Source organism: Jaculus jaculus, chromosome 13, assembly GCF_020740685.1.
Source record: "Jaculus jaculus isolate mJacJac1 chromosome 13, mJacJac1.mat.Y.cur, whole genome shotgun sequence".
Classification (NCBI taxonomy): domain Eukaryota; kingdom Metazoa; phylum Chordata; class Mammalia; order Rodentia; family Dipodidae; genus Jaculus; species Jaculus jaculus.
The window spans coordinates 1,086,715-1,114,464 of record NC_059114.1 but is presented as its reverse complement, the minus strand read 5'-3'; the positions used below and the strand labels follow the sequence as shown (position 1 = coordinate 1,114,464).

The following is a 27,750-nucleotide window of genomic DNA, read 5'->3' as shown; positions in this document are numbered from 1 at the left end:
AAAGCTTAAGAACCCTGATTTGAGTCTTGATTCCCCAGGACCCATGTAAGCCAGATGCATAAGGTTGTACATGCATCTGGAGTTCGTTTGCAATAGCTGGAGGCCCTGGTTTGCCCATTCACACACACACTCTTTCTCAAATAAGTAAATAAATCTTTCTTTGTTTTACTCAATACTGTACAAGTAGCGCATATAAATGCTCACAGGTGAGGAAAGGACTCAAGATGCGTTTCTGAATTTGTGTTTATTGACACTTCAGCAGGCGGGCCCTGGGAAGAGACTGCCCTTCTGGACTCTTCAACTTAGCGCTTGTCCCGAAGATCAAGGAGACAGTTATGTTTTGGGACAAGACTGTTGCACAAAAACATGACTTCCAGGAAGCCCATTGTGGTATGTACAGATAAACCCTTGGCAAGGACTGCATGGCAAAACTTTGTGCATTTGGCAAAGCTGTGGAGCCCTGGCAAAAACAGGACTCCAGGGACTGCTCCCTGGGAAGTGCTATGGAGGCAGAACCAAACCAGAAGCACAGCTTAATGTATACAGGCTTCCCTAGCTTCCACAGTGTGGGCCAGAACCAGGCCTTGGGATGGACAGAGCTGTCCCCTGGCTCTGGAAAATACTGTTGAGGTAACCAGAACATCCGTGCTGAAACTCACATGGCAGGGTGGGGTGGTGACTGCTGCCACAAGAAGGCAGAAACAGAGCCCATGGTCAATGGCAGGGGTTTACTAAAGGCCTCCGGTGCCTGTGCTTCTCCCTTGGGGCCTGAGACCCCAATAATTATGCTACCAATACTATGTTTCTATCTCCCATTACAATATATCACTGCCTGTGCTGACTTCTAAGTACCCCTGAAGCCGGGCTGTGCACTCCCACCCCCACAGGCCTTAGTTGGGAGTCAGCTGTACCTGCAAAAACAGCATCTGATTGCTCCTGCTTTTGTATTCCATATAAGGTGTTGGCATCTGTAACTTGGTTTTTTTCCCGCCCACTTAATTTTAAGAATAGACATTAATAATACTTAATCTTTCCTCCCCAGTGGCAGTGGGGGAGGGGCCCTTCTGTGGCAGGAGTAGCTCCTCAGAATGCTCACCTGTGCTTCAGGATTCTAGGTTGGAGCTGCTGAAAATGCTATGCAACCTCCATGCTTTGCCAAGGGAAACTGAGGCCAAGAGAAGTGCAATGACTTACTGAGCTCATGGCAATGAACCGATGGCAAAGCTGGGACTTGAGAAGGAGAGTAAGAGTTCCAGAAAAATGTCCTTGGCTGGGGACCCTTCTGGGACAATGGCTTGAAGGGGAAGCAGCCATAGAATCTTGAAAGCTGAAGACATCTCACAGACTTTATGCTTGCCAGGTAAGAATGGGGATGTAGCTCCTGGTAGAGTCCTTGCCTAGCATTTCTGAAGCCTTGGGTTCAGTACCCAGCACTGGGGAGAGAAGGGGGAGGTAATGTTTGCCAGGCAGGGGCTTGGCTATGCCATTGCAGCCTTGCTCAGGGGTAGGGGGAACTGCTGAGACAAGCCTGAAGGGACTTTCCTCTATGCTGAGGCTGAGATCTACCACAGCCTGGTACTTGGGCGTGAATCAGACCACCAAGAGGTATGGTCCACACCTCTGTGTTGTGAAAATTCCTCTCTCAGCAACAATAAACAGAATAAAATTAGCAAAGAAATAAAAACAGAAAAACAAAGCCCCAAGTAGAAACCAATAGCTCCCTTTCTCTTTCAGTATCACTGCCATGGGCAGGAAAGGCCAGTAACCACATCCCTATGCTGAGATGGCATGAGCGGCCCCGGTTTCTGGCTCTTAAGTTCAGCAATACCCAGTCATTGTTAGTGACCATTAATTCAGAGCAACCATGTGCTTAAGCTACTTCCTAATAGGAGACCTTGAACAAGGAGCTGACTGTGGAGCCCTTACTCCATCTCTGCTGTAGGAATGAGGTGAACTCAATGGATTCCTTCCCTTTCTGCTGGATAATAGACTCACAGAAAATAGGGGCACTCACATGCCTGACCCTTCTATGAGCTAAGAGTGGAGGTGCTTCAAGCATAGCTCTATAGGCTATACTGAGACCCTGGTCTCTGCAGGAGGACTCTGATCATCTTCAGGGACCTGACAGCCAAGTTTCCTCCAAATCTCTGCTAAGCCACTCATTGCCTTCTGGACCTGCCAGTATCTGTTCAGAGTAACTCCCCCCGACTCCCCCCCCCCACTCTTGACCCTTCCCTTAAAGGCTTCCCTGCTGTCTACCTGTCTTTCTTGCCTACCACATGCCATGTGAGCTCAAGGATCCTAAGCACCATCATTGCGAACCTCCTACCCACTGCTCATGAAGCATGGTGGTCTCTCACACTTCTCAAAGAGCAGAGCCCAGCAGGGGAAGATGCCAACCACATGAGCCAGATGGAGGCTGTAGCTGGCACAGACAGACTCTTAACAGTCTTCCCAAGGAGCTGGGTTGCTCTGGCCTTGCTAGAACCCTTAATTAAGCATTTTCCTTAATGAACCTCATATCCAAAGATATTCTGGGATATTCCAGTCCAAAAGCAGTGGTGTCCCTCTGTCTGGGATGCAGCCAGCCTCCAACAGTGGGACAGAAGGTCATCCCGGATGTCTAGGCCATAGGCTCCTGTAGCCTTGACCTCTGCTGAGCATTTCAAGGATGCAAAGGGAATCTCAGGAACCACTTTCCTAGCACAGCAAACATTGCCTTTTTTGAAAATCTCAACATGTCTAACCATCAGAATCTATGGTGGACCCAACAGTTTTCATCTTCCTCAAAGCTCTTAAGGCACTTAGATGGCTTGTTAACACCATCCAGAAAAGTTTGTTTCAATCCTGACTTAGGAAAAAAATTCAGTAATACTGCAAAAACATTTCCATAATAATACAAAGGTAAAATACTTGTTTCCTAAGAAATAAAATAAATGCTAAGCTCTGGTTAAATGACATGACACTGTAGACTTATCTTGGCACTGACAAAATAAAACCTGAATACTGTATCTGAATTAGACTTCTCCCTGGAATAAATGTGAGCACACACGACACAGGTGCATCCTGTCACTATGGGTTCTGACTTCACCTTCCCAGAATACTTGAGGGAAAAAGTTCCTAAGGCTCTGGTGAGTCCCAGCACATCACAGTTGCAGTGGGCCAGTCCCCTGGTACTCTTTCCAGCCAGGCCCATCTCCCCTCTTTAGGAAACCAGCATGGTCAAGACAGGACCACAAACTTATCTGTCAATAGGAACCTTCCCCAGCCATGGCATGGGCACAGGTAGACACCATAAGAACCCAGGCTGGATATCTGCCTGCTAGGCCCAACCCTAGGATGGACTTCAAAGTTCTGCATGAGGGTGCCTCATGACACACTCGTCTTTGGTGAGGTTGCCACCAGGTGCCTGTGGTTTCTGGTCCCAACACGGCAGGGAAGTGGGAGTAAGAGCTGGCCACCGCCTGGCCATCTTTTTCTTTGGTGAGGTCATTTTCCTATGCTCCCTTGAGATCCACCTGCTGCCTATCATCATTTTACAGCCATCAGGACAGGCTGTGGCAGGCACCATGAGTGGCTAGGGTGCTGGAGGAGTGCTGTGCGGGTGAGCACCCCTGTCCACTACATCTGCTGGGTCCTACGTCTCTGAAGGGAAGGATCACAAGGGCAGGGGGAAGGGTAAAGATGGCACAGGGGAGCCTGGACCATCTAGCTTCACTGTGAGGGTTTGGTCTCAAGCTCTGAGAGGCCAGAGGACAAATCCTGGCATCTTACTTCTGTCTGGACATCCCCTGCCCCCTGGGCTCCACCCTCCAGGAGCTCCTTGGGATCTCTGAAGAAGACAACCATGACTGTGATGTTGTCATGGGAGCCCCGCTCCCGGGCTTCAGCCACCAGCTCCTCAGCGACATGGAACCCACTGCCCTTCTGTTTGACCAGATGACTGTGGACAAGGCTGGTGACTTCCTGGTGAGAGACGACATCAAAGAAGCCATCGCAAGCAAGCAGCAGGTAGTCCTCGGCGCCTGTCAGCTCCCGGGAAGCTGCATCTGCCTCACCAGACACGTAGGGCTTCTGGAAGATGTCCCCTAGGAACAGACAGAGGAGCCTCATCTCCTGCTTCCCACACGCCCAGGTCCAAGCTCACCGTCCATCACCTTCCCCAAGGCCTGTGGGTACAGTGCACAGCTGGCTCTTACAGGGTCTCCGTCCCAAACCTAATAGTCTCCCCACCTTCCTTGGAGCAGAGTTCATTCCCCAAATCTACTAGAGAGGGTTTCTCTTACTCCAGCTCTTGTTGCTCCCATCTCCCTTTACCTTCCCACCTTGTATATCCAGAGATACAAGGGTAGCAACAGTTTGAAGACAAGCTGTGGGAAAGGTACCAATGACAGAGCACTTCAGGAGGGTGAGGGGCATATTTGTCAAACCCCCAACAGGTTAGTGGTGGACAAAATGACTTTTATTAAATTTTTAAATTTATATTTGAGAGAAAGAGAGGTGAACCACGGCCACTGAAAATGAACTCCATGCTGCATGTACCACCATGTGCATCTGGCTTATGCGGGTTCTGGGAAGTCGAACCGAGGTCCATAGGCTTTGCAGCTGAGTGCTTTAGCCGCTAAGCCATCTCTCCAGCTCTGGAACAACTTTTTTTTTTTTTTTATTTGGTTTTTCAAGGCAGGGTCTCACTCTAGCCCAGGCTGACCTGGAATTCACTATGGAGTCTCAGGGTAACCTTGAACTCACAGTGATCCTCCTACCTCTGCCTCCCGAGTGCTGGGATTAAAGGCTTGCGCCACCGTGCCCAGCTAGAACAACTTAAGTACTTGGAAAGGGCAGGTGTGGTCTCTGGGTTGAGTCCCAGCAGTAACAGGACAGAGAAAATGGAAGCTATTCTCCAAGTGAAAAAAAAAAAAAAAAAAAAAAAAGACCTTCTACATTGCATCTGTTTTTCCCCCGAGGTAGGGTCTTACCCTAGCACAGGCTGACCTGGAATTCACCATGTATATCAGGGTGGCCTCAAACTCATGGAAATCTTCCTGCATCTACCTCCTGAGTGCTGGGATTACAGGTGTGCATCATCATGCCTGGCTTACATTATATTTTTTTGGGGAAAATTCAATAGCATGAAAGGATTAAGGGAAGAACATTTATAGAATATTTAAAACTTGTATTCTGTGGTGGATGTGGTGGCACATGCCTTTAACCCCAGCACTCAGGAGGCTAAGGTAGGAGGAACCCTGTAAATTCAAGGCCAGCCTAGGTTATAGAGTTTTAGGCCTGCCTGGGCTACAGTGAGACCCTGCTTCTAAAAAAGAAAAAAGAAAAATGGTGGGGCAGGGGGTAGGCTGGAGAGATGGCTTAGCAGTTAAGGCACTTGCCTAAGAACCCAGGTTCAATTCTCCAGGACCCATGTAAGCCAGATGCACAAGGTGGCACATGCATCTGGAGTTTGTTTGCAGTGGCTGGAGGCCCTGACGTGCCCACTCTCACACTCCCTCCCTCTCTCTGTCTCAAAAAAATAAAAAATAATCTTGGCTGGAAAGCTAGCTAAGCAGTTAAGGCACTTGCTTGTAAGGCCTAAGGACCCAGGTTCAATTCCCCAGTACCCACAGAAGCCAGATGCACAAGGTAGCACATGTGTCTGTAGTTTGTTTGCAGTGGCTGGAGGCCCTGGCACACCCATTCTCTCTCTCTCTGTCTGTCTCTCTCAAATAAATAAATAAAAATAAAGTATATTTTTAAAAATATTGCCAAATTTACTATAGTAGCAACCATTTTGCATCTGGTATTAATTTAAGATATTGGAAATTGAGCCCAGGTAGGCAAATACCTTTAACCTCTGAGCCATCTCCCTAGCCCAAACACACCTAATTTTTATATGGGTGCTGGGCATTGACTCAGGTCCTCATGCTTGCACAGAAGCACTCTTACCTGAGCCATCTTCCTGTCCCCTAGGAACACCTGCTTTGAGTTAATTATATGTGTTAATAATATAAACTTAAACTGCAATTACTGGTGGGAAATGGAAGTTTCTTAACTGCTTGAAGCTACAGTCTGCAAATCTGCTGTCTTCTATTCTAGTTATAACCCATGTATACAGTTCCTGACTTATAGCAGCTCATTTTTTTTTTGTTTTTTTGTTTATTTTTTATTTATTTATTTTAGAGTGACAGACAGAGATAGAAAGAGGCAGAGAGAGGGAGAGGGAGAGGGAGAGGGAGGGAGAGAATGGACACGCCAGGGCTTCTAGCCACTGCAAACGAACTCCAGACACGTGCGCCACCTTGTGCATCTGGCTAACGTGGGTCCTGGGAAATCAAGCCTTGAACCAGGGTCCTTAGGCTTTACTGGCAAGTGCTTAGCCACTAAGCCATCTCTCCAGTCACACCCCCCACCCCTTTTTAAAGACAGGATCTATAGCTGAGGCTTGTCTCAAATTCTTCATAGCCAAAAACAACTTTGAACCTGGGATCTTCCTGCTGCTACCTCCCCAGTGTTGGGATTATAAGACAAGCACTGCCATGCCTGGTTTGTGTGATAATGGGGACTGAACCCAGGACTGTGAGCGCTAGACTAGTAGGCTACCAACTGAACTCCATCTCCTTGATGGTCTGACATTACAGTGTGTGAAAGTGATATAGTCAGAACAAACTGCACTTCAAGTTTTGATCTTTTCCTGGGCTGGAGCATCACAGTCCAATTCTCTCTCAGAGCTGGGGACAGAACGGTGACGGGCAGTCAGGCAGCCTGGGACAGCAGCCGGCACTCCTGTAGATGGGCGCTGATCTGCAGGTGTGCTGGGTTAGGTGGGTCTTATCATGAATGTTAGGGGTTTTTCAGGTTTTTGGAGGTTTGTTTGGAGACAGCTCCACTCTTAACTTGAGTAGGTCCTACATGCTGCAAATCCCTTTGGATACTTGACTCTGTCCTAAGTCACTGGGTGAACCTGTGGCTTCCAAGCTCTCAGCCCTCCTCACCGATGGCTCTAGAGACAGCCAGGGTCCCGTTGACTCTCCAGCAGTCCATGAGAGAGACAAAGCCACCCAGTGCTTCAATGCGTGCCTTCTCATCCTGTGGAGAGACATCATGAGTTGGAGAGCTGAGTGAGTCCAGGAGTAGGAAGTCCTGTATAACCACATAAGTAGATACTGAGTTGGGTTTCTTTCTTGGTGTTTCAAGATAGGGTCTCGCTCTAGCCCAGACTGACCTGGAATTCACTATGTAGTCTCAGGGCAGCCTTGAACTCATGGCGATCCTCCTACCTCAACCCCCCCCCGCCCCCCCCCCCCCCAGTTCTGGGATTAAAGGCATGCACCACCATGTTAAGTTCTGAGTTGGGTTTCTAAGACACATTTGAAGCCACAGCACTGGAACCAAGTTGGAAAACTCAGCTACACAGCCAATTAGGCATATAATCTAACAGTCCTTCAGCTGTTAGAATGGCTAAGGAAGAGATGGTACCAGCATAGAGGGTTACCTGCACAAACCTTGGTTCATTACTAATGGTTGAGGAAGTGCTCCTGGGGCAGCAGAATGGTGCCAACTTAGACCCAGAGGGCAGATACCCCAGCTGTCTTGAGTTTAGCCTGTGGAACTGCTAGGACAAAGTGTGTGATGTATAGGTGAGGCCACATGGCAGGGCTCATATGCCCTGAGGCAGGACTTGAGAGAAGGATCTGCACCTACCTCTTCTTCCTCCCCACTTACCATCAGAAACTATTCCTGCTTGGCAGTGGACCACAGTGCACCAGCCCTCACTGCCTGAGGAGCAAGCAGGCGTGGCCCGGCCCTGAGTCCCTTGAGACCTCACAGTGCTGCAGCCCTCACTGCCTGAGGAGCAAGCAGGTGTGGCCCGGCCCTGAATCCCTTGAGACCTCACAGTGCTGCAGCCCTCACTGCCTGAGGAACAAGCAGGCGTGGCCCGGCCCTGAGTCCCTTGAGACCTCTTTGGGTCTGTCAGTACCTTCTTTCGCCCTGGCCTGGGAGAGGTGGCCCAGACACAAGCCTGTCTGCTGAGGGCTGGTGACAATAGCTGAATGCCCCCTATATGTTCCTCCTGGAGGAGATAGAAGACACCCATATTCCTATTTTACTGACTTCACAGAACACTTAGGGTAGGGTCTCCCCAAGGAGGCTCTACAACAGGGAGCCAGGCCCTTCCAAGCTGCAGAACCTTCCTTCCTGCAGCCCGGGCCCTATAATCCTGGTTCCTATGCCTATGTGTCCTTCTCCCATGGCTCCCTTTGTAGACTGCATTAATCATGACAGCCTCAGCCCATTCTATGCTTGTCCCAAAATTGTTTCCTTAGGATCAGGGTATCTGTACTGCCTAACACCCATCTGTCAGTGGCAATTATTTCTGTTCTTCCTGTCTCACCCTCCTCACCTTCCTCAAATAGCTTCTCTGCAGCCAAACCCCCAAGCAGATGGACCAGTAGTTCCCACTCACAGCAACTTCACCCTTTTCCTTGGGATAAGGGTTGTGCTCAACAAGGCCTCTGCACCACTCATAACATCACTATACTTTTGGATACACCAGGCCCTCTCCATGTCACCATATTCAAAGCCTAGGCTCTCTTGAGGCCACCTTATATAGATGGATCCTTGCTGCAGCCAACGTGCCACAGCCTATAACCTATGAGGTGTTCTGCACCCCTCCCAGTTTCACTCCAGGGACCAGCCCTCAGCTTGCCCTGTGGTGGACTGGAGATTAGAAGAGCTTCTAGTGATTCCTTGTAGACTTTTTATTTTTTATTTTGTTTTTTAATTTAATTTAATTTTTTAAATTTTATTTATTTATTTGCCGGAGAAAGGGGGGGATGAATGAGCACACTAGGGCTTCCAGCCCAAGTTCTTTTCAAAAAAGTGCAATAGTGCCGGGCGTGGTGGCTCACGCCTTTAATCCTAGCACTCGGGAGGCAGAGGTTGGAGGACTGCCGTGAGTTTGAGGCTACCCTGAGAATACATAGTGAATTCAGTTCAGCCTGGGCTAGAGTGAGACCCTACCTCGAAAAAAAAAAAAAAGTGCAACAGTGGCATGTCTATTATGGTGGAAACCAACTGCCCTCTAATTGGACGGGAGGCCCGCTCCATGGGAGGGGAGGAAATACATCCCTGATACTGAAAACTTAAAACAGGGGTAGTCATGAGCCCTAGGGGTGTAATGTCTGCTGCTGTCTGGCTCAATGTATATACTATGCCCATCAAACTGCCCAGTAAGCACTTCTCTTTAATGTTCATATCCTTAAATTAATGCTACACTCACTTTTGGTAGAGAATCATCTCTTTTCAGATGGCAGTGACCTTGGGAGGACTCAGAAGGTTTCATGGTGCTAGAAAGAAATGACCACAGTGCTCAGTACTGCAATATTTTTATCACGCCTTCCAAGGCTCAGGGTTTAATGTGGAAGAGGTGGCGGAAAGAATGTAAGAGCCAAAGGAAGGGTAGGACTCCCTACAATGTGCTCCCTCCAGACACAAAATGGCCTGGATGCCATGACCTCACAGTGCCTGACACTACCTACACAAGACCATCATAAGAGGAGGAAAGGAACATGACATCAAAATAAAAGAGAGACTGATTGAGAAGGGGCGGGGATATGAGGGAGAATGGAGTTTCAAAGGGGAAAGTGGGGGAGGGAGGGTATTACCATGGGATATTTTTATAATCATGGAAGTTGTTAATAAAAATTTGAAAAAAAAAATTACCAAAAAAGGCGGGGGGGGGGGGGAGACGACTGCAGGGATGGCTTAGTGGTTAAGGCACTTGCCTGCAAAGCCAAAGGACCCAGATTCAATTTCCCAGGACTCATGTAAGCCAGATGCACAGGTGGTGTACGCATCTGGAGTTTGTTTGCAGTGGCTGGAGGCCCTGGTGTGCCCATTCTCTCTCAAATAAGTAAAAATACCTTTCTCCCAAATAAGTAAAAATAAAAAATAAAATAAAAAATTGAAAGAAAAAAAAGCCGGGTGTGGTGGTGCACGCCTATAATACCAGCACTGGAGAGGCAGAAGTAGGAGGATCACCATGAGTTCAAGTCCACCCTCAGACTACTCAGTGAATTACAGGTCGGGCTAAAGTAAGACCCTATCTTGAAAAACACAAAACAAAACAAAATTTATTTATTAGAGAGAGAGGGAGAGATAGATAGAGATAGAGAAAGAGAGAATGGGCACGCTGGGGCCTCTAGCAAGTGCAAATACCAGATGCATGCATCACCTTGTGCATCTACCTTATGGGGGACCTGGAGAATTGAACCTGGATCCTTAGGCTTTGCAGGCAAACACCTTAATTAACTACTAAGCCATCTCCCCAGCCCCTTGTAGAATTCTTTTTAGGCACTGCCTTCAGGGTGCTGGCAGGGTGTAGGACTGGATCCAGCTTTCTGGGCAAAGGTTGGCACCTCATCTAGACCTGGCTAGGGGAAGGAGGGCCTACAAGGCAGCAGGTCCCTGTCCCCTATGGTGGTGGTGAAAACAGAGTGGCTGAGACTATCTACCACTTTGGCTCTGTGCTCTGGGCAAATGACTGAACCTTTTCCAGCCCTAGTTCTTTCCACTGTATAATAGGGTGAGCATGTGTGACACAGACTATGGGCTGTGTCTCTTATCATCCCTATGGTCAACATCATGGTATGTCCCACTTCTCCATCCCAGAAGCCACAAAAGGGAAGAAGACCAAAACCTCCTCCATGACTAAAGCCTATGAACACAAACAGAGGATGAGTGTGTGGGGAAATGTACAGATCATCAGGCCAGAGCCAGCTTCCTGAACACGGCTAGTGCCCACAGGCTAGGATGGGCAGAGTGCTCACAGGAAAGGATGCAATGATTTCAAGCTTCTCAGAAGATGTTCAAACTTGCTCTGGAAGAGAAAGAAAACCAGACAGCAGTACTGAGATGTTCTCATCCTTCAGATGGTGTGCAGCCATGGCCTGAAGGAGAGGGAGAAGCTCATGTGACTCAATGCTTGGACACTTATGAGAATCACAAGGCCCCTTCCTAAGCGGTTATAAGCAGGAACAGCTGCTGTGGGAGGGGAAGCACTCTTTCCTGCCTGAGATGGCTGCAAGTTGTGTGGAGAGAGGCTGGAGAGATGGCTCAGCAGTTAAGGCACTCGCTTGCAAAGCCTAAAGATCTGAGTTCAATTCCCCAGTACACACATAATACCAGATGTACAAGGTGGCACATGTGCCTAAAGTTTGTTTGCAGTGGCTAGAGACCCTGATACACTCATTCTCTCTATCTGCTTCCCCCCAAATAAATAAATATATAAAAAATTTAATGTTTTATATTTTCTTATTTATTTGGCAGAGAGAAAGGGGAGAGGGGAGAATGGGTGTGCCAGGGCCTCTAGCCACTGTAAATGAACTCCAGATGCATGTACCACCATATACATCTGGCTTACGTGGGACCTGGAGAATCAAACCTGGGCCCTTTGGCTTTGCAGGCAAATGCCTTAACTACTAAGCCATGCCTCTAGCCCATAAAAAATAGTTTTTAAAAAGTTGTGTGGGACAAAATGGCCTGGATATCCATGACCTCACAATGCCTGACACTACCTACAGAAGGCCATCATAATAGGAGGAAAAGATCATGACATCAAAATAAAAGAGAAACTGAGATGGGGAGCGGAGCGGAGAATGGCATTTCAAAAGGGAAAGTGGGGGGAGGGAGGGTATTATCATGGGAGTTTTTTTTTTTAATAATTATGGAAGTTGTTAATAAAAAAATTTGAAGTGCTGGGCGTGGTGGCGCACGCCTTTAATCCCAGCACTTGGGAGGCAGAGGTAGGAGGATTGTTGTGAATTCGAGGCCACCCTGAGATTACAGAGTGAATTCCAGGTCAGCCTGGGATACAGTGAGACCCTACCTCAAAAACAAACAAAACAAAACAAAAAGTTGTGTGGGGAGCTCCAGGGGTGCAGCTTCCATGAGTCTGGGGTGGGCTCTGTGGAATGCAACTGTATTTGAGTCACCCATATTCCTGTAAGGAACCCCAAAGAACTCACTGATTCACTAAGGTACACTTGGTTGGAACTGTTTCTTTGGTCTGCCATCAGTGCCCTATCTGGGGCAAACAGATCATTGTTCACCACTCTAGGAAAGTCACACAAAAGAAGGGCAGGTTCTATGGGCTGGTGGGACCATGGGCTCAGATAGAGGGAAACCCTTCCCTATCACTCAGGTTTGTGTGGCTCCATTAGCTTTGCTATTTGTCCCTGTTTGCACCAGGATGACCTGGGAGTCCCAGGGAAGCCAGGGAAGAGCCGCTGCTTTGCTCAGTTACAGGCTGACCCAGCCTATGGACATCAACTGGACAAATCTGCAACACTAGTGTGTCTAATCTGGCTCTGTAGCCTTGCTTGTAGAGACCTGTTCTATAAATACACTTGATCCTGACTGTCATATGCAGGTATATATTGCTGCCATGTTTTATTTTTTCTTTTTCAAAGTAGGTTCTCACTCTAGCCCAGACTGATCTGGAATTCACTACATAGCCTCAGGCTGGCCTTGAACTCACAGCATTCCTTCTACCTCTGCCTTTCAAGTGCTGGGATTAAAGGCATGTACCACTACACCTGGCACTGCCATATTTCTAGCACTAAAAGAGAAGGCTCTCAGTGTCCATTGGACCATAGCAGAAATTCATGATGCCATGCACCTTCAAGAAAGGGTGGAAGCTCTTTATATGAAGATGTGGCTTCCTAGGTACATAGTTAGGTGACAAAAGCCCACAAGGAACAGCATGTAGGGAAGGAGGAGCAGTATGTAGGTAGGGAAGGTAAGGTGTGGGAGGTGCACAGGCATCTCCTGATCCCAAGGATTCCCTTTCTTCCCCCAGAAAACAATAGACAGCCAGGTGTGGTGGTACACACTTTTATGTCAGCACTCGGGAGGCAGAGGTAGGAGGATCGCCATGAGTTTGAGGCCACCCTGAGACTACATAGTGAATTCCAGGTCAGCCTGGGCTAGAGTGAGACCCTACCTCAAAAAACCAAAAGAAAAGGAAAGAAATACACTAGAAATATTTGTGAGATAGGAGGCTTAGGTCAATGAATGACCTCACACTTCCTTGTGTAGTATCATCTACTGAAGCCCCAGGCCTGGGCCCTTCCACGCCTAGTACAATGTTGATCCCAGCCAGTGGCTGTCCACTCATTGTCTGTGTGGGTTGCAGTACTCAGCAGGGCTAAATTGGCCTTAGTTTTTGAGCTGTCTATTGAGGTTGTAGGTCCAGTTCTTGCTTAAAGCTCTGGACTTCATGTCACTGTGGCTACAGTGTGGTTGGTCTCTGGGCCACTTAGTAAGGATGAGAGCCTTCTCTCTGCAGGAGTATAAGGACCCTTTGCACTTTTTTTTTTTTTTTTTTTTTTTTGAGGTAGGGTTTTACTCTGGCCCAGGCTGACCTGGAATTCACTATGTAGTCTCAGGGTGGCCTCAAACTCACAGTGATCCTCCTACCTCTGCCTTCCAAGTGCTGGGCTTAAAGGTATGCACTACCACGCCCGGCTTCTTTGCACTTTTTTTTTTTCCCCGAGGTAGGGTCGCACTGTGGTCCAGGCTGACCTGGAATTAACTCTGTCATCTCAGGGTGGCCTTGAACTCATGGCAACCCTCCTACCTCTGCCTCCCGAGTGCTGGGATTAAAGGTGTGCACCACCACGCCTGGCTTCCTTTGCACTTCTTGATGCTCTCCAATAATCTAGTGGGACCTCCTGATATTTTGCTTCCCTGTGAGGCCCCCAAACTTGGGTTCTCTACATGGGCCCAGCACAACAGGTACCTGGAATCATCCTGGGAAAGCCTTACCTGTCGTTCGGGTTTATGTGGCTCCATCAACTTCACTACTTGTCCCTGTTGTACTAGGATGACCTGGGAGTCCCCGAGCCAGGCAATGTGCAGAGTTGTTCCTGCAATGAGTGTGCACACGCCTGTGGTGCCACTCTGCAGTCGCTGCAGGGAAAGAGAGCCAGGTGGGGTGAGGTGTGACCTCACCACACCCTCACTGAAACAGCACTTAGTGAAGAGGAGGCCTGATGGAAAGTCAGTTCCCTGTGATAGAATTGCACAGCCACAAATGTGGATCATGAGGTGTTTACTGCATGGGAGAACATGTCTTTATAGGACCCTGTTCAGACATAACTCTGGAAATGGCGAGCTAGTCTGTGATGGCTGAATGAGGCTGTGGAGTAGGTGTGGAAGGCAGGAGGGGGCAAGGATGACACAGGACAGGAAGATTTGGGCATGATGAATATATTCACTACACATATATGTATATATCAAAACCTATCCAAATGCACACTGTAAACATGTGTACCTTACAATATGTCAACTATATCTCAATGAGTCTGTTTAAAGGGAATAACAGAGCTGGGTGTGGTGGTGCATGCCTTTAATCCCAGCACTTGGGAGGCAAAGATAGGAGGATCATCATGAGCTTGTGGCTACCGTGAGACTACATACTGAATTACAGGTCAGCCTAGGCTAGAGTGGGACCCTACCTTGAAAAACAAACAAACAACAACAAAAAAAAAGAAAGAAAGAAAAAGGAAAAGGAAAAATGAAAAAGAAAATAACAGGCTACAGGTGTATAGGACCTTATATTTGATTCCCGGGAGGGAAGGAAAGAGGGAGGGAGATAACTAAACTCTTTATTTTATTTTATTTTTAATTAATTATTTAATTATTTTGGGGGGGGGAGAGTAGATAGAGAAAGAGAGAGAGAGAATGGGCGTCCAAGGGCCGCCAGCCAACGCAAACTCCACACACATGTGCCACCTTGTGCATCTTGGTTTACATGGGTCCTGGGGAATTGAATCAAGATCCTTTGGCTTTGCAGGAAAACACCTTAACAGCTAAGCCATTACTCTAGCCCTAAACTCTTTATTTTAGAAACTCCACTAAGTTCCACTAAGGTCTGTGATGAGACTGTGTGATGACTGGGTCCCAGAGCAGGTCTCAAGCCATGTAAGTGTCAGTCTAAATGAGTACAGTAATGTCTAAAACAAGTACAATACTAGGATGATCTGCTCTTGGGGTTGCTCTGAAGGCCCAGTGAGGTCAGGTTCAGTGAATTAAGTCCACAGAGGAGCAGAGTGTCTTTTTTTTCTGAAACAAGCGCCTCATCCCTACATATGGCTGTCACACCAAGAAATAGTCCCCTGGCAGCTTGCTAGGACAAGGCTGAATGAAGAGACATTGGGACAGTATGTTAGCCATATTTTGCATGTCCTGTATTTATTTTGTGATACTTTGATATCTTGGGCCATAAGTATTTGGGAGACTGTCCCTCCTAAGGCTGGCTAACTCCTTAAGATACAAATATCTGCTCTATGAGTGAGTGCACCTTTCAAACCAATTATTCTGGAGTGCATGACCCCTTCCTCCCCTACTGATCCCAAGAATTTCCTGCCCTAGATGGCTTCAGGTCTGATGTGGATGGCTAGGGGCCACACTTGTAGCTCAGGACTGACAGGGGTTATTCAAACTACAGCTCAGTCAGGACTTGCCTGGCTGGCCATGCCTAGGACTCCCCAGAGACCTTATACGCCCCCATCTCTTGTGCTTCCTGCTTGTGAGAGCTGTAAGTAATAAACTCTTTTTTAAAGAATGTGCTGCACCATTCCCAGCCAAAGCATCTGAAAGCCGGCTGCCCTTCCCCTGGTTCGGCATACTGGCTGAAGGTCTGTGTCAGAGGCTTGGCATGATGGCTACAGTTTGGGTTTGATTTGCATGCCCCCTCCCCAGCTTCTTGTCCTGAAATTTAATTCCTGCTGTGAGACACCAAGGGAGTAGAAACTGAATCCAACTATGGTATTTGGGGGAGGGGGCTTTGTTGGGGGCAGGCTTTGGGAGGTGATTGGGATTGGATGAAGCTGTCAGGCAGAGAATGATTCGATCCTGGAAGCTTTATTAAAAAAAAGGAAAGGAGTCCAAAAGACAAAAGGACACACATTCTCCTTGTCTCTTGCCACATGATGCTCTGAGCCACATTAGGTCCTGTCAGCAACATCATTAACATTTGCATCTCCAGAACTGGGAGCTAAAATAAACCTCCTATTTTTAAATGATCCATCTTCCCTTATTTTGTAATTATAAAGAAAAACAGCCAGACATGGTGGTGCATGCCTTTAATCCCAGCATTCAGGAGGCAGAGATAAGAGGATCACCATGGGTTCGAGGCCACCTTGAGACTACATAGTGAATTCTAGGTAGCCTGAGTTAGAGTGAGACTCTACCTCGAAAAAAAATAAATAAAATAAAATAAAGAAAAAAGGGCTGATATGAGGGACAAACTATTTTCATTCAAATGAAAAATGAGGGCTGGAGATGGATCAGAGATTAAGGCACTTTCCTACAAAGCCTAATGACTAGGGTTCAATTACCCAGTACTCACATAAATTTAGATGCACAAAATGGTGCATGCATCTGGAATTTGTTTGCCCATACTCTCTCCCCCCTCCTCTCTCTGTCTATATATATACCTATATGTATATGTATGTATGTATGTATGTATGTATGTATGTATGTGTACACACACACACACACACACACCTGCTTGCAAATAAACAAATATTTTTTAAATTAAAATTAAAAGGGCTGGAGAGATGGCTTAGCGGTTAAGCGCTTGCCTGTGAAGCTGAAGGACCCTGGCTCAAGGCTTAATTCTCCAGGGCCCATGTTAGCCAGATGCACAAGGGGGCGCATGTGTCTGGAGTTCGTTTGCAATGGCTGGAAGCCCTGGCGTGCCCATTCTCTCTCTCTCTCTCTATCTGCCTCTTTCTCTCTTTGTCACTCTCAAATAAATAAAAATGAACCAAAAGAAAAAAAGAAAAATGAGCTCTGCTCCTAAAGGAATGAAACAGCGTGAGTGACAGGAGTACCCAATGAGGCCCTTCCTGAGCCACCAACCATTTTAGTTTCTTTCCCTCCACAGAGACCAGGACTCTGATGCTAATGGCTACAGAACTTCAGATGCAGGTGCAAGTTCTCACCTCTCTCTTGGCTTTGCAGAGAAACATTTCATCGGTGCGCCTGAAGGCTTCTTTGAGGGCTCCTGTGGGGTCTGTGGACAGCTCCGGATGATGGGCAGCATTAACGTGCATGTGGACAGCAGCATACCTTGCAGCATCTACACCTCCATGACCATCAAACACAGCAAAGTAGGCGCGGTCTACAGAGTCCTGATGGGAGTGCAGTGCGAGTCACAGATTGACTGACCTTGTACCTAACAAAGGCTGGACCCCTGCTATGCTGCTCATTTGGGGAAGGGTGGATGGTTTCACAATTTGTCCCCAACAATTCATGTGCTGGAGACCTAATCCTCAAAGTCTTAATTAATAAAATTTGTAAAGGGAACCCTTGAGAAGTAACTTGGATTGATCCACTTGTGATTGAATGGACTATTACAGGAGTGGCTGTGTTATAAAAAATGAATTTTTTTTTGAGGTAGGGTCTCATTCTAGCCCAGGCTGACCTGAAATTCACTAAATAATTTCAGGGTGGCCTCAAACTCATTGTGATTCTTCTACCTCTGCCTCCTGAGTACTGGGATTAAAGGTGTGCACCACCATGCCTGGCTATCTTTTTTTTTTTGAGGCAATGTCTCACTCTAGCCAAGGCTAAGCTGAAACTCACGCTGTAGCCTTAGCTAGCCTTGAACTCATAGTGATACTCCTACCTCAGTCCTTAGAGGGCTGGGAATAAAAAAGCATTAGCTACCATGCATGGCCTCAATTTCTTTATCTTGCCAAATGATGCCCTGCACTGTCCTGGAACTCTATAGAGTCCCTACCAATAAGAAGGCACTCACCTTGCTTGTCGTTGGACCTCTCAGTCTCCAGAATCATTAAGAAATAAATTTCTGTCAGGCGTAGTGGTGTACACCTTTAATCTCAGCACTTGGGAGGCAGAGGCAGGATTGCTGTGAGTTTGAGGCCAGCCTGAGACTATGTAGATAAGTTCCAGGGCAGCCGGGGCTAGGATGAGACCCTACCTCGAAATACAAAAATAATAAATAAAAAGCCGGGCATGGTGGTGCATGCCTTTAATCCCAGCACTTGGGAGGCAGAGGTAGGAGGATTGCCGTGAGTTTGAGGCCATCCTGAGACTACATAGTGAGTTTCAGGTCTGCCTGGGCTAGAGTAACACCTTGCCTCAAAAAACAAAAAACCATACAAAACAAAATAATAATAATAAATAAATTTATTTATAAATGATCTAGTCTTGGCCATACTGTTTTAACAAAGCAGATCCAAGACAGATAGGGTCTAAAAAAATCAGCATGGCCCTCATCAGGCTAGTCAAGTGGGCTCAACAATGAGCCCGCTATGAACTATGAGCAAGAAATGAGGTGGAGGACAGTCCTCTGAGCTGCATTTTCATCATCTGTTCCAGGCAGCCACAAGCAGAACATGAGGTGATATGCAACTTCTATGGAGGCTGAACAGGGCTCAAAAATACAAGTCTAAACCTGGGGAGGCATTTGGCCCTCCTCTTATGCAGATGTAGGCCAATTGTTTCCTTTGTTCAATCTTCTGCTATAGAAAGCAGAGTGCCCAGCATCCTGGCCCACAGGTACTGGTGCTGTGAATTAAATTCGTCAGGGTAACTCTGAGAACTGCCTAACACTCAGGCCCAAGGCATAACTGAGAAGTACTTCCCCTGGCTTGGCTTTGCCTGGCAGCTCTCTTGGCACCTAGAGTTCCCCCCTCCTGCTTCAGTACCCTTATGCTATCTTGGTGGCAAAATACTCACCGACAAGCCAAAGAGGTGGTTGAAGGTAGGAAGGGACACGTGTCGATCCTCCATCTTGCGGCGGGTATTCCGGATGGCATGGATGGAGACCAGCCATTGCCGCTGTGGGGTCTGGGCAGTCAATGGAACCTGCTTCTGCCAGTGGCTACATACTTGCCAGAGCTGGTTAAAAAAACTCCATGCAAGGCCTTTGGCATCTAGTACTGATGGGTATGATGGAGGAATTGTTAGCCAAGCTCAAACCATGTAAGTGAAGTTTTGCTGGCTTTCCTACACCCCTTTCATCTCTAAGCTTTCAAGACAACCCCTCCCAAAAGCCAGCATGGGCCCCACTAGTGACTCATTTTTACCTCCCAGGGCACGTTGAACATGCCAACTTAATAAATTATGCCCCAACAGTCTGTCATCAGCTATTAGATATGTTTGGTATGGGGCTGGAAAGATGGTTCAGAAGTTAAATATACTTTCTGTACAAGCATGAGAGCCTGAAGGATTGAGACTGCCTGGGTCTGGATCTCTAGAACCCACTTAAAACAGCTGGGTGTGGGCTGGGAACATGGCTTAGTAGATAAAAGAACTTGCTTGCAAAGCCTGTGGCCTGTGTTCAATTCCCTACTATCCACATAAAGCCAAAGGCACAATGTGGCACATGCATCTGAAGTTCATTTGCACTGGATAAGAGGTCCTCACATGCCAGTTTCTCCCTCCCTCTCTCTCTCTCTCATACACATACCAACAATTAAAAAAATATTTTATTTCTCTATTTACTTACTTGAGAGACAGACAGACAGAGAGAGAGAGAGAGAGAGAGAGAGAGAGAAGGAGAGAATGAATATGAACGACTATGAATGGGCACACCAGGGCCTCCAGCCACTACAAATGAACTTCATGTGCCAGCCACTCTGTGCATCTGGCCTACATGGTCCTGGGGAATCAAACCTGGGTCCTTAGGCTGAACAGGCAAGCGCCTTAACTGCTAAACCATCTCTTCAGCCCAACAAAAATATTTTCTTTCTTTCTTTGTAGATTTGCAATCAGAGAAAGAAAGAGAGAGAAGAGAAGAGAAGAGAAGAGGAAAGGAGAGGAGACTGAGAAAGAATGGGCACATTAGGGCCTGTAGGTAATGCAAATGAACTCCAGATGTATATGCCCCTTGGGCTTACATGGGTCCTGGGGAATCGAACTTGGGTCCTTTGGCTTCACAGGCAAATGCCTTAACCACTAAAGCCATTTCTCCAGCCCCATAAATATTTTTTAAACCAGGCGTGGTGGTACACACCTTTAATCCCAGTGCTTGGGATGAAGAGGTAGGAGGATCACTGTAAATTCAAGGCTACCTGGGCTACAGTGAGATACTACATGGGGGGACACTCTGGGTATGGTCAGGTATGTCTGTAACCCCAGTTCTGTGGGGGAGCAGAGACTGGAGAATTACTGGGACTTTTGTAAAATCAGCTCCAGAATCTGCAAGAGACTACATCACGAGAAAAAAAAAAAACAAAAAACAGGCAGTGAGTGACAGAGACAGAAACCTGGTGTCTTCCTCTGGGTGCCCCTGGCAAGCCCACATGGCACCTGAGGCAAGCATATAGTGTGCCCATATCTGTGAATACACAACACACACACACCAGCACACCACACATACTACATACACGCAAAAACCAATGTTTGGTAACTGCCCATTAATTGGAAATTATGCCCAATGGCAGAAGAAATAAGTGAATTCTGATCTATGCCACTGTGTGTGTGTTGGGGGCAAGCACATGTGTGTGGTGTGTGTGTGAGTGTGGAGCTCGTGCAGAGGCTGATGACGATACTGGGAGTCCTTTTCTACTGCTCATCAACATATTTCCTTGAGATAGGACTGTTCACTGAAGTCAGAGCTTCTGTTTTTGGTCAGACTAATGAGCCCTAGCAATTCTCTAGTCTCTACATTCCACAGGACTGGTACTATAGCCATGCATAGCCATGACCAACTGTTTATGTGGGTTCTGGGAACTCAAACTCAGGATCTATTAGGCCCTCTCAGGCCTTCATGCTTATGTATGTAGCAAGCACTGTTACTGCTGAGCCCGCTCCCCAGCCCCTGATATATTTATTCTCTTGATGAAGGATTAAGCTGTTTTTTTTTTTTTGTTTTTTGTTTTTTGTTTTGTTGTTGCTTTTTGTTTTTCAAGGTAGGGTCTCACTGTAGCCCAGGCTGACCTGGAAACCTGGAATTCACTATGGAGTCTCAGGGTGGCCTCGAACTCATGGCGATCCTCCTACCTCTGCCTCCCGAGTGCTGGTATTAAAGGCGTGTGCCACCGCGCCCGGCTTGATTAAGCTGTTATTAAAAATGACTTTCCAGCTGGACATGGTGGCGCACGCCTTTAATTCTAGCACTTGGGAGGCAGAGGTAGGAGGATCGCCGTGAGCTTGAGGCCACCCTGAGACTCCATAGTGAATTCCAGGTCAGCCTGAGCTGGAGTGAGACCTTACCTCGAAAAAAAAAAAAAAAAAAGACTTTCTGGGGCTGGAGAGATGGCTTAGCAGTTAAGGTATTTGCCTGCAAAACCAAAGACTCAGGTTCAATTCCCCAGTACCCATATAAGCCAGATGCACAAGGTGGCACACGCGTCTGGAGTTTGCTTACAGTGGCTTGAGCCCTGGCGAGCCCATTTTGTCTATTTGCACCTTCCTCTCTTCAAATATATTAAATAAATAAATAAAAAATTTAAAACATGATTTTCTGGGCTGGGGAAGTGGTTGAGTAGTTAAAGACATTTGTTTGAAAAGCCTGCTGGCCAAATGCAGAAAGTAGCACAAGCATCTGGTGTTTTGTTTACAGTGGCAAGAAACTCTGACCTGCCCACATACACAAATATATCTATATATCTATCTCTATATCTCTATATCTCTATATCTCTATATCTATCTATCTATCTATCTATCTATCTATCTATCTATCTATCTATCATCTACCTATCTATCATCTACCTATCTATCATCTACCTATCTATCATTTATCTACCTACCTACCTACCTACCTACCTACCTATCACCTGTCAGCCTGTGTGTCTAGATTTTCACAACTAAGCTTGTAACTTCCACATAACCCACAACTGTACTTTTGGGCATTAATCCCTGAAAAATGAAGACTGTTCACACAAGACCGACTACTTGTATGTTCATAGCAATTCATCTGTCATAGCCAAAATCTGGACTCTGCCCAGATGTCCTTCTGCCTGCAAATAGTTAAAATGTCATCGAACCATACCTTGGGTTAAGATTCTATTAAAGCTGGATGTGGTGGCACACGCTTTTAATCCCAGCACTTGGGAGGCAGAGGTAGGAGGATCACTGTGAGTTCAGGGCCACCCTGAAGCTCCAGAGTGAATTCCTGTTCAGCCTGGGCTAAAGTGAGACCCTCCCTTGAAAAACCAAAATAAATAAATAAATAAATAGATTCATCAATAGACTAGAATAAACCACTGACAAGTAGAACAACCTAGGACCATCTTCATAGAATTAGACTGAGTGAAAGAGGTTAATCCCTAAACTTGACATGTAATAGGATTCTACTGACAGAGATTCTTTTTTCTTTTTGTTTATTTTTATTTACTTATTTGAGAGCGACAGAGAGGGAAAGAGAGAGAGAGAGAGAGAGAGAGAGAGAGAGAGAGAGACAGAGAGGGAGAGAGAGAGAATGAGAATGGGTGTGCCAGGGTCTCCAGCCACTGCAAATGAACTTCAGATGTGTGCACCCCCTATACATCTGGCTAACGTGGGTCCTGGGGAATCAAGCCTCGAACCAGGGTCCTCAGGCTTCACAGGCAAGCACTTAATCACTAAGCCATCTCTCCAGCCCTCTTTTTTTTTTCTTCTTTTATAAGCATTTTATTTATCACTGAAGGAAAAACACAGCAGCAAGTTCTGTGTTGGCTTCAATGAGACAAAACAGTTCATGTCTTTTTTTTTTTTTTTCCCAGAGGTAGGGTCTCACTCCAGCTCAGGCTGACGTGGAATTCACTATGTAGTCTCAGGGTGGCCTCAAACTCACACAAATCCACATACCTCTGCTGGGATTAAAGGTGTGCACCACCACACCCAGCTTCTTACTCTTTTCATCTGTCTCTCTTTCTCAAATAAATAAATAAATAGATAAAAATATTTTAAAAGAATAGAAAATTGTTTTGTGATGCTGAGGGCTCCTTTGTACTCTTAGAAACCATTGGTGCTTAGGGCCGAGAGCACATGAGGCACCTGGACCTGGGCTTCCTGTTCTTCTGCCTTAGGCTGAGGCAAGACAGAAAGGGAACAATTGGGGAGGTGGGAGCTGGGGGGGGGGGCGGAGAATTACCATGGTTTGTTGTCTATAATTATGGAAGTTGTCAATAAAAAAATAAAATTATAGGGCTGGAGAGATGGCTTAGCGGTTAAGCGCTTGCCTGTGAAGCCTAAGGACCCCGGTTCGAGGCTCGGTTCCCCAGGTCCCACGTTAGCCAGATGCACAAGGGGGCGCATGCGTCTGGAGTTCGTTTGCAGAGGCTGGAAGCCCTGGCGCGCCCATTCTCTCTCTCTCCCTCTCTCTGTCCTTCTCTCTGTGTCTGTCGGTCTCAAATAAATAAATAAAAAATTTAAAAAAAAATTATAAAAGAAAGGGAGAAATTATGGGAAATGAAAAGGGAGAAGAGCCTTTTGCCCAGGGATCTGGCTGAAGCCTTTAGCCAGCACAGAAGCAAGAATTCCAGCACAACTACTTAGGCCTCTTCTCTTCCCAGATATAAGCCTGAAGTCCTGGTTTTATTGTATCAGTTTATAATTCCATCAAAGACATCTCCAGAGCCATGGTATATTCTTACTTATCAAAAAGAGGGCTGGACAGATGGCTTCGTACTTAAGGCACTTGCCTGCAAAGCCTAAGCACCCAGGTTCGAGTTTCCAGGTCCCACGTTAGCTAGATGCACATCGTGGTGCATGTGTCTGGAGTTCATCTGCAGTGGCTAGAGGCTCTGGTGCACCCATTCTCTCTGTCCCCGTTCCTCTGTCTCCAATAAATAAATAAATAAAAATGATTAAATTTTTTCAAAAAAATTTTTAAAAAGAGATGAAAGGCTAGGCGTGGTGGCACAAGCCTTTCATCCCAGCACTTGGGAGGCAGAGGGAGGAAGATTGCCATGAGTCCAAGGCTACCCTGAGACTACATAGTGAGTACCAGGTCAGCTTGAGCTAGATGAGACCCTACCTCAAAAAAAAAAAAAAAAAAAAAAAAAGAGAGAGAGAGAGAATGAAGGGAAAATAATGTTTGAGATGCTGGAGAGATGACTCAATGGTTAAAGGTACTTGCTTACAAAGCCTAGTTAGTGGTCCAGGTTCAGTTCCCCAGCATTCATGTAAAGCTGGATGCAATCTGAAGCTCATGGTTTAGGCAGCAAGAGACTCTGTCTCAGAAGGTGAGCCCAAATACCCTGAGGCTGTTTTCTGCCCTCCACATATATACTGTGACTTGTGTACACCCCCCAACACGAAGTTAATGAATAAATGAATTTAAAAGTTTCTTAGTAGGTTTTGGAGATGTAACTTGAGAGCCACCAAAGTGATGTATGTGGATAATATAACTGCAAGGCTCTTGGGAGGAACCCATACTCATACTGCACTATGCTCTATTTCTCTTGGGGACTCCACCTTAAATCTCTCTTAAACCAGTGAGCTACTGGCTCTACCCCAACTTCAGCATGTCTTAGTTTTTCAGAATGCCTCTAGAATCCCACACCCATGCTTTCTTTTCTTTCTTTTTGAGTCCCTCCCACCTATAGTAGAAGAAAGCCTATATTAAAATATCTTTTTTTAGCTGGGAGTGGTGGCGCACGCCTTTAATCCCAGTACTTGGGAGGCAGAGGTGGGAGGATTGCCATGAATTCGAGGCCACCCTGAGACTCCATAGTGAATTCCAGGTCAGCCTGGACTAGAGTGAGACCCTACCTCGAAAAACAAAAACAAAAACAAAAAACAAAAAACAAAATTAAATTAAATTTTAAAATATATATCTTTTTTGTATTTTTTAAAAATTTTATTATTATTTTTTAATTAATTATTTATTTATTTGAGAGCGACAGACACAGAGAAAGACAGATAGAGGGAGAGAGAGAGAATGGGCACGCCGGGGCTTCCAGCCTCTGCAAACGAACTCCAGATGCGTGCACCCCCTTGTGCATCTGGCTAACGTGGGACCTGGGGAACTGAGCCTCGAACCGGGGTCCTTAGGCTTCACAGGCAAGCGCTTAACTGCTAAGCCATCTCTCCAGCCTTTTTTTTTTGTATTTTTTTATGAGAGAAAGAGAATTGGCACAGGAGGGCCTCCGGCCACTGCAATTGAACTCCAAATGCATGCGCCACCTTGTGCACATGTGTAACCTTGCATGCATGTGCCACCTTGAAAGTCTAGCTTATGTGGGATCTGGAGAGTAGAACATGGGTCCTTAGGCTTTGCAGGCCTTAATTGCTAAGCTATCTCTCCAGCCCTAAAATACCTTTAATAAAATCTCCAACCCTGCTTAATTTAGGCTAATCATGAAATTCTTTTCAATGTTGAAGCCATGAACCATGGATTTGTGGGATTTGCTTTTTTTTTTGGTTTTTCGAGGTAGGGTCTCACTCTAGCCCAGGCTGACCTGGAATTCACTATGGAGTCTCTGGGTGGCCTCGAACTCATGGTGATCCTCCTACCTCTGCCTCCTGAGGGCTGGGATTAAAGGCGTGTGCCACCACGCCCAGCTGGATTTGTGGAATTTGAAGGGAACTCCTCAGGAGCTGTGTGTGTTCCCTCACCAATGATAAGGTTATAGTGCCGCTATTTCCATCAACAGTTTGAACTTGAGTCTTACTCAAGAAAAGGCGATTACAAATGAGGATGACAAGCCCACAAGAAGTCTGGCCGTGTGACTCCTGAAACCTGGGTCAATTGTGCTGGCCAAGGCCTGTGGTCCTGAGCCTTAGAACCTGCCTGGAGATCTGCCCTTAACAAGAGTCATTGGGGAGGGTCTGGCAGTGGGCACAGAGGCACTTCAGTCATGTCTCTGCCTGTGGCAGTGAGTCTAACAGTCTGTGCTGATGCTTTTGGGCAAGAGTAGCTTGGAGACCACCGACTTGCATAAATGCTCAAGGTCACTAGCCCAGACTACATGACACAGCTCTGGAGTAGACAGGGAAGGCAGTGCAGGCTTGGAGTTCCCTCCCTTCTTCATAGGCACCAGGTGTAGGGTGTGGCTTTGCCAGCAATGGCAGTTATCCTTCCCACCAGTGGGTGACACTGTGTTCTGTCTGGAAGTGGAGGTGGGGGTGCTCTCTTTGTGGGACCCTGGTGGCAGCTGCCAGAAGCCGGAAGCCTGCAGAGAACAATGGCTGCCTGTCACTGAGGACAGACGCAGGGAGACAAGGCCATACTGGGATGTAAGCTAGTAGGGGAACTGGAGGCGGGATCAGCTGGCATGTGCAGGCACTAGAGGCTTCATGTATTTTTCTCTTCTACTGTGTTCCTTAGCTCTCCACCCATGTATTAATGTGGACTTTAAAGTGACACAGAAAGGAAATGACAAAAGGGAAAACTCTGTTTCCTACAGCTGGAAAACAAGCTGCACTGGGCCCATCATGGCATCTCCCCTGCAGCTTCTCTTTCCCTTCCAGTACCTTTGGTCTAACACAAACCAACACCTTGGTGAAATACAATAAAAACTACTAGTTAGGAAACAGAATCATGCAGAATAAGAGCTTTGCATTCTTAGAATCATAGAATCAGATCTTCTGCCAAATGGCCTTGCAGGCCTCCTGGCACTCATTCAGTTTTTTTTTGTTTTTTTGTTTTTTTCCTGAGAGGGAGGGGGTAATGGGCATTCCAGGGCCTTCAGCCTCTGCAATCAAACTCTAGACATGTGCTCCACCTTGTGCGTCTGGCTTAAGTGGGTCCCAGGGACCCAAACCTTGGTCCTTTGGCTTTGCAGGCAAGTGCATTAACCACTAAGCCATTTCTCCAGCCCATCATTCTCTGTTTCTGAGCTCTTTTGGCTGTGCCTTGACGTTCTAGAACCTGGCCCACTAACCCAGGAGCACTTAGGCAGGCAAGCCTCTATTGTTGCTAGATTTCTCATATGTAAAATAGGACAAGCATAATTCACTTCCAATGGTTCTGAAGCTTAAGTGAGATAGGACCTAGGTGGTGTATGGTGCCTATCCACCTCACTGGTCCATTCTGACCTGAGCATGGATGGTCACAGTTTTCCTTTCTGGCCTCCAGCCTCTGTGTTCTGCTTTCTCTGAACCTGGATCCTGATAAGCATGCTGCCCACAATGTCAGCCTGAGTCTGTCATGCTAAGAAGCCCTAGGTCCATCTGAAAGAAAAAGGCACTCACAGGTTACAGGAGCTTTCTCTTCCTCATCCTCCTCTTCTTGTTTGGGCAACTTCTTAAATTCAGAAAGGTTTGTCTGTAGCAGCTGGGAAATGGCTTCATGGGTCAGAGATGCAGCTAATTGTGATGGAGCATTCCTAGGGAGAAGTGAAGAGGAGCTGTGTAACTTACAGCTAAAGCTAGGCCCAACACTCATACTACTGTTCATAATTATGAACAGCAGGCAATCACTGCCTTCGGAGAAGTGGGATGGATGTTCATATGCACCAAAAGGCAGACACATATCATGCAACATGATCTGCTGGGAAGAGGGATCTATAAAGCACACAAGCCTCAGTGGCCAGGAATCTCCCCTGGCATTCAAACTGGTATGGGACCTGGCCCTTGTGCCTCAGGTAGGGAGAGAGGTATCAGTGCTAGCTGGGGATCCTGGGTCCAAGCTGTGGTATAAGCTCAATTGTACTCCAATATATATATGAAGGCCAAAAACTCCTCAGATGGAGTTTGTAATAAAGTCACAGCAGATATCAGTAAAGATGAGGGGACAAGGTAGTGGAATGAGCCTTGCTTCAATGTGACTGACCCTTTCTATAAAAGTGG

General features: G+C 46.7%; 1 protein-coding gene across 4 annotated transcripts in view; it reads right to left on the bottom strand.

Annotated features, from left to right (window-relative positions):
- Positions 1-225: 225 nt before the first annotated feature.
- The window catches only part of Ppm1f (protein phosphatase, Mg2+/Mn2+ dependent 1F), a 42,179-nt gene continuing 14,654 nt past the window's right edge, over positions 226-27,750 (bottom strand). For all 4 annotated transcript variants that reach the window (XM_004670850.2, XM_045132472.1, XM_045132473.1 and 1 more), the window contains 6 exons: positions 27,154-27,287; positions 18,766-18,968; positions 17,004-17,192; positions 13,819-13,962; positions 6,984-7,077; positions 226-4,088 (listed from right to left, as the gene is read on the bottom strand). In XM_004670850.2, the coding sequence (XP_004670907.1) occupies positions 3,715-4,088; positions 6,984-7,077; positions 13,819-13,962; positions 17,004-17,192; positions 18,766-18,968; positions 27,154-27,287 (1,138 nt within the window). In that variant the 3' untranslated portion in view covers positions 226-3,714. The remainder of the gene's footprint in view (positions 4,089-6,983; positions 7,078-13,818; positions 13,963-17,003; positions 17,193-18,765; positions 18,969-27,153; positions 27,288-27,750) is intronic.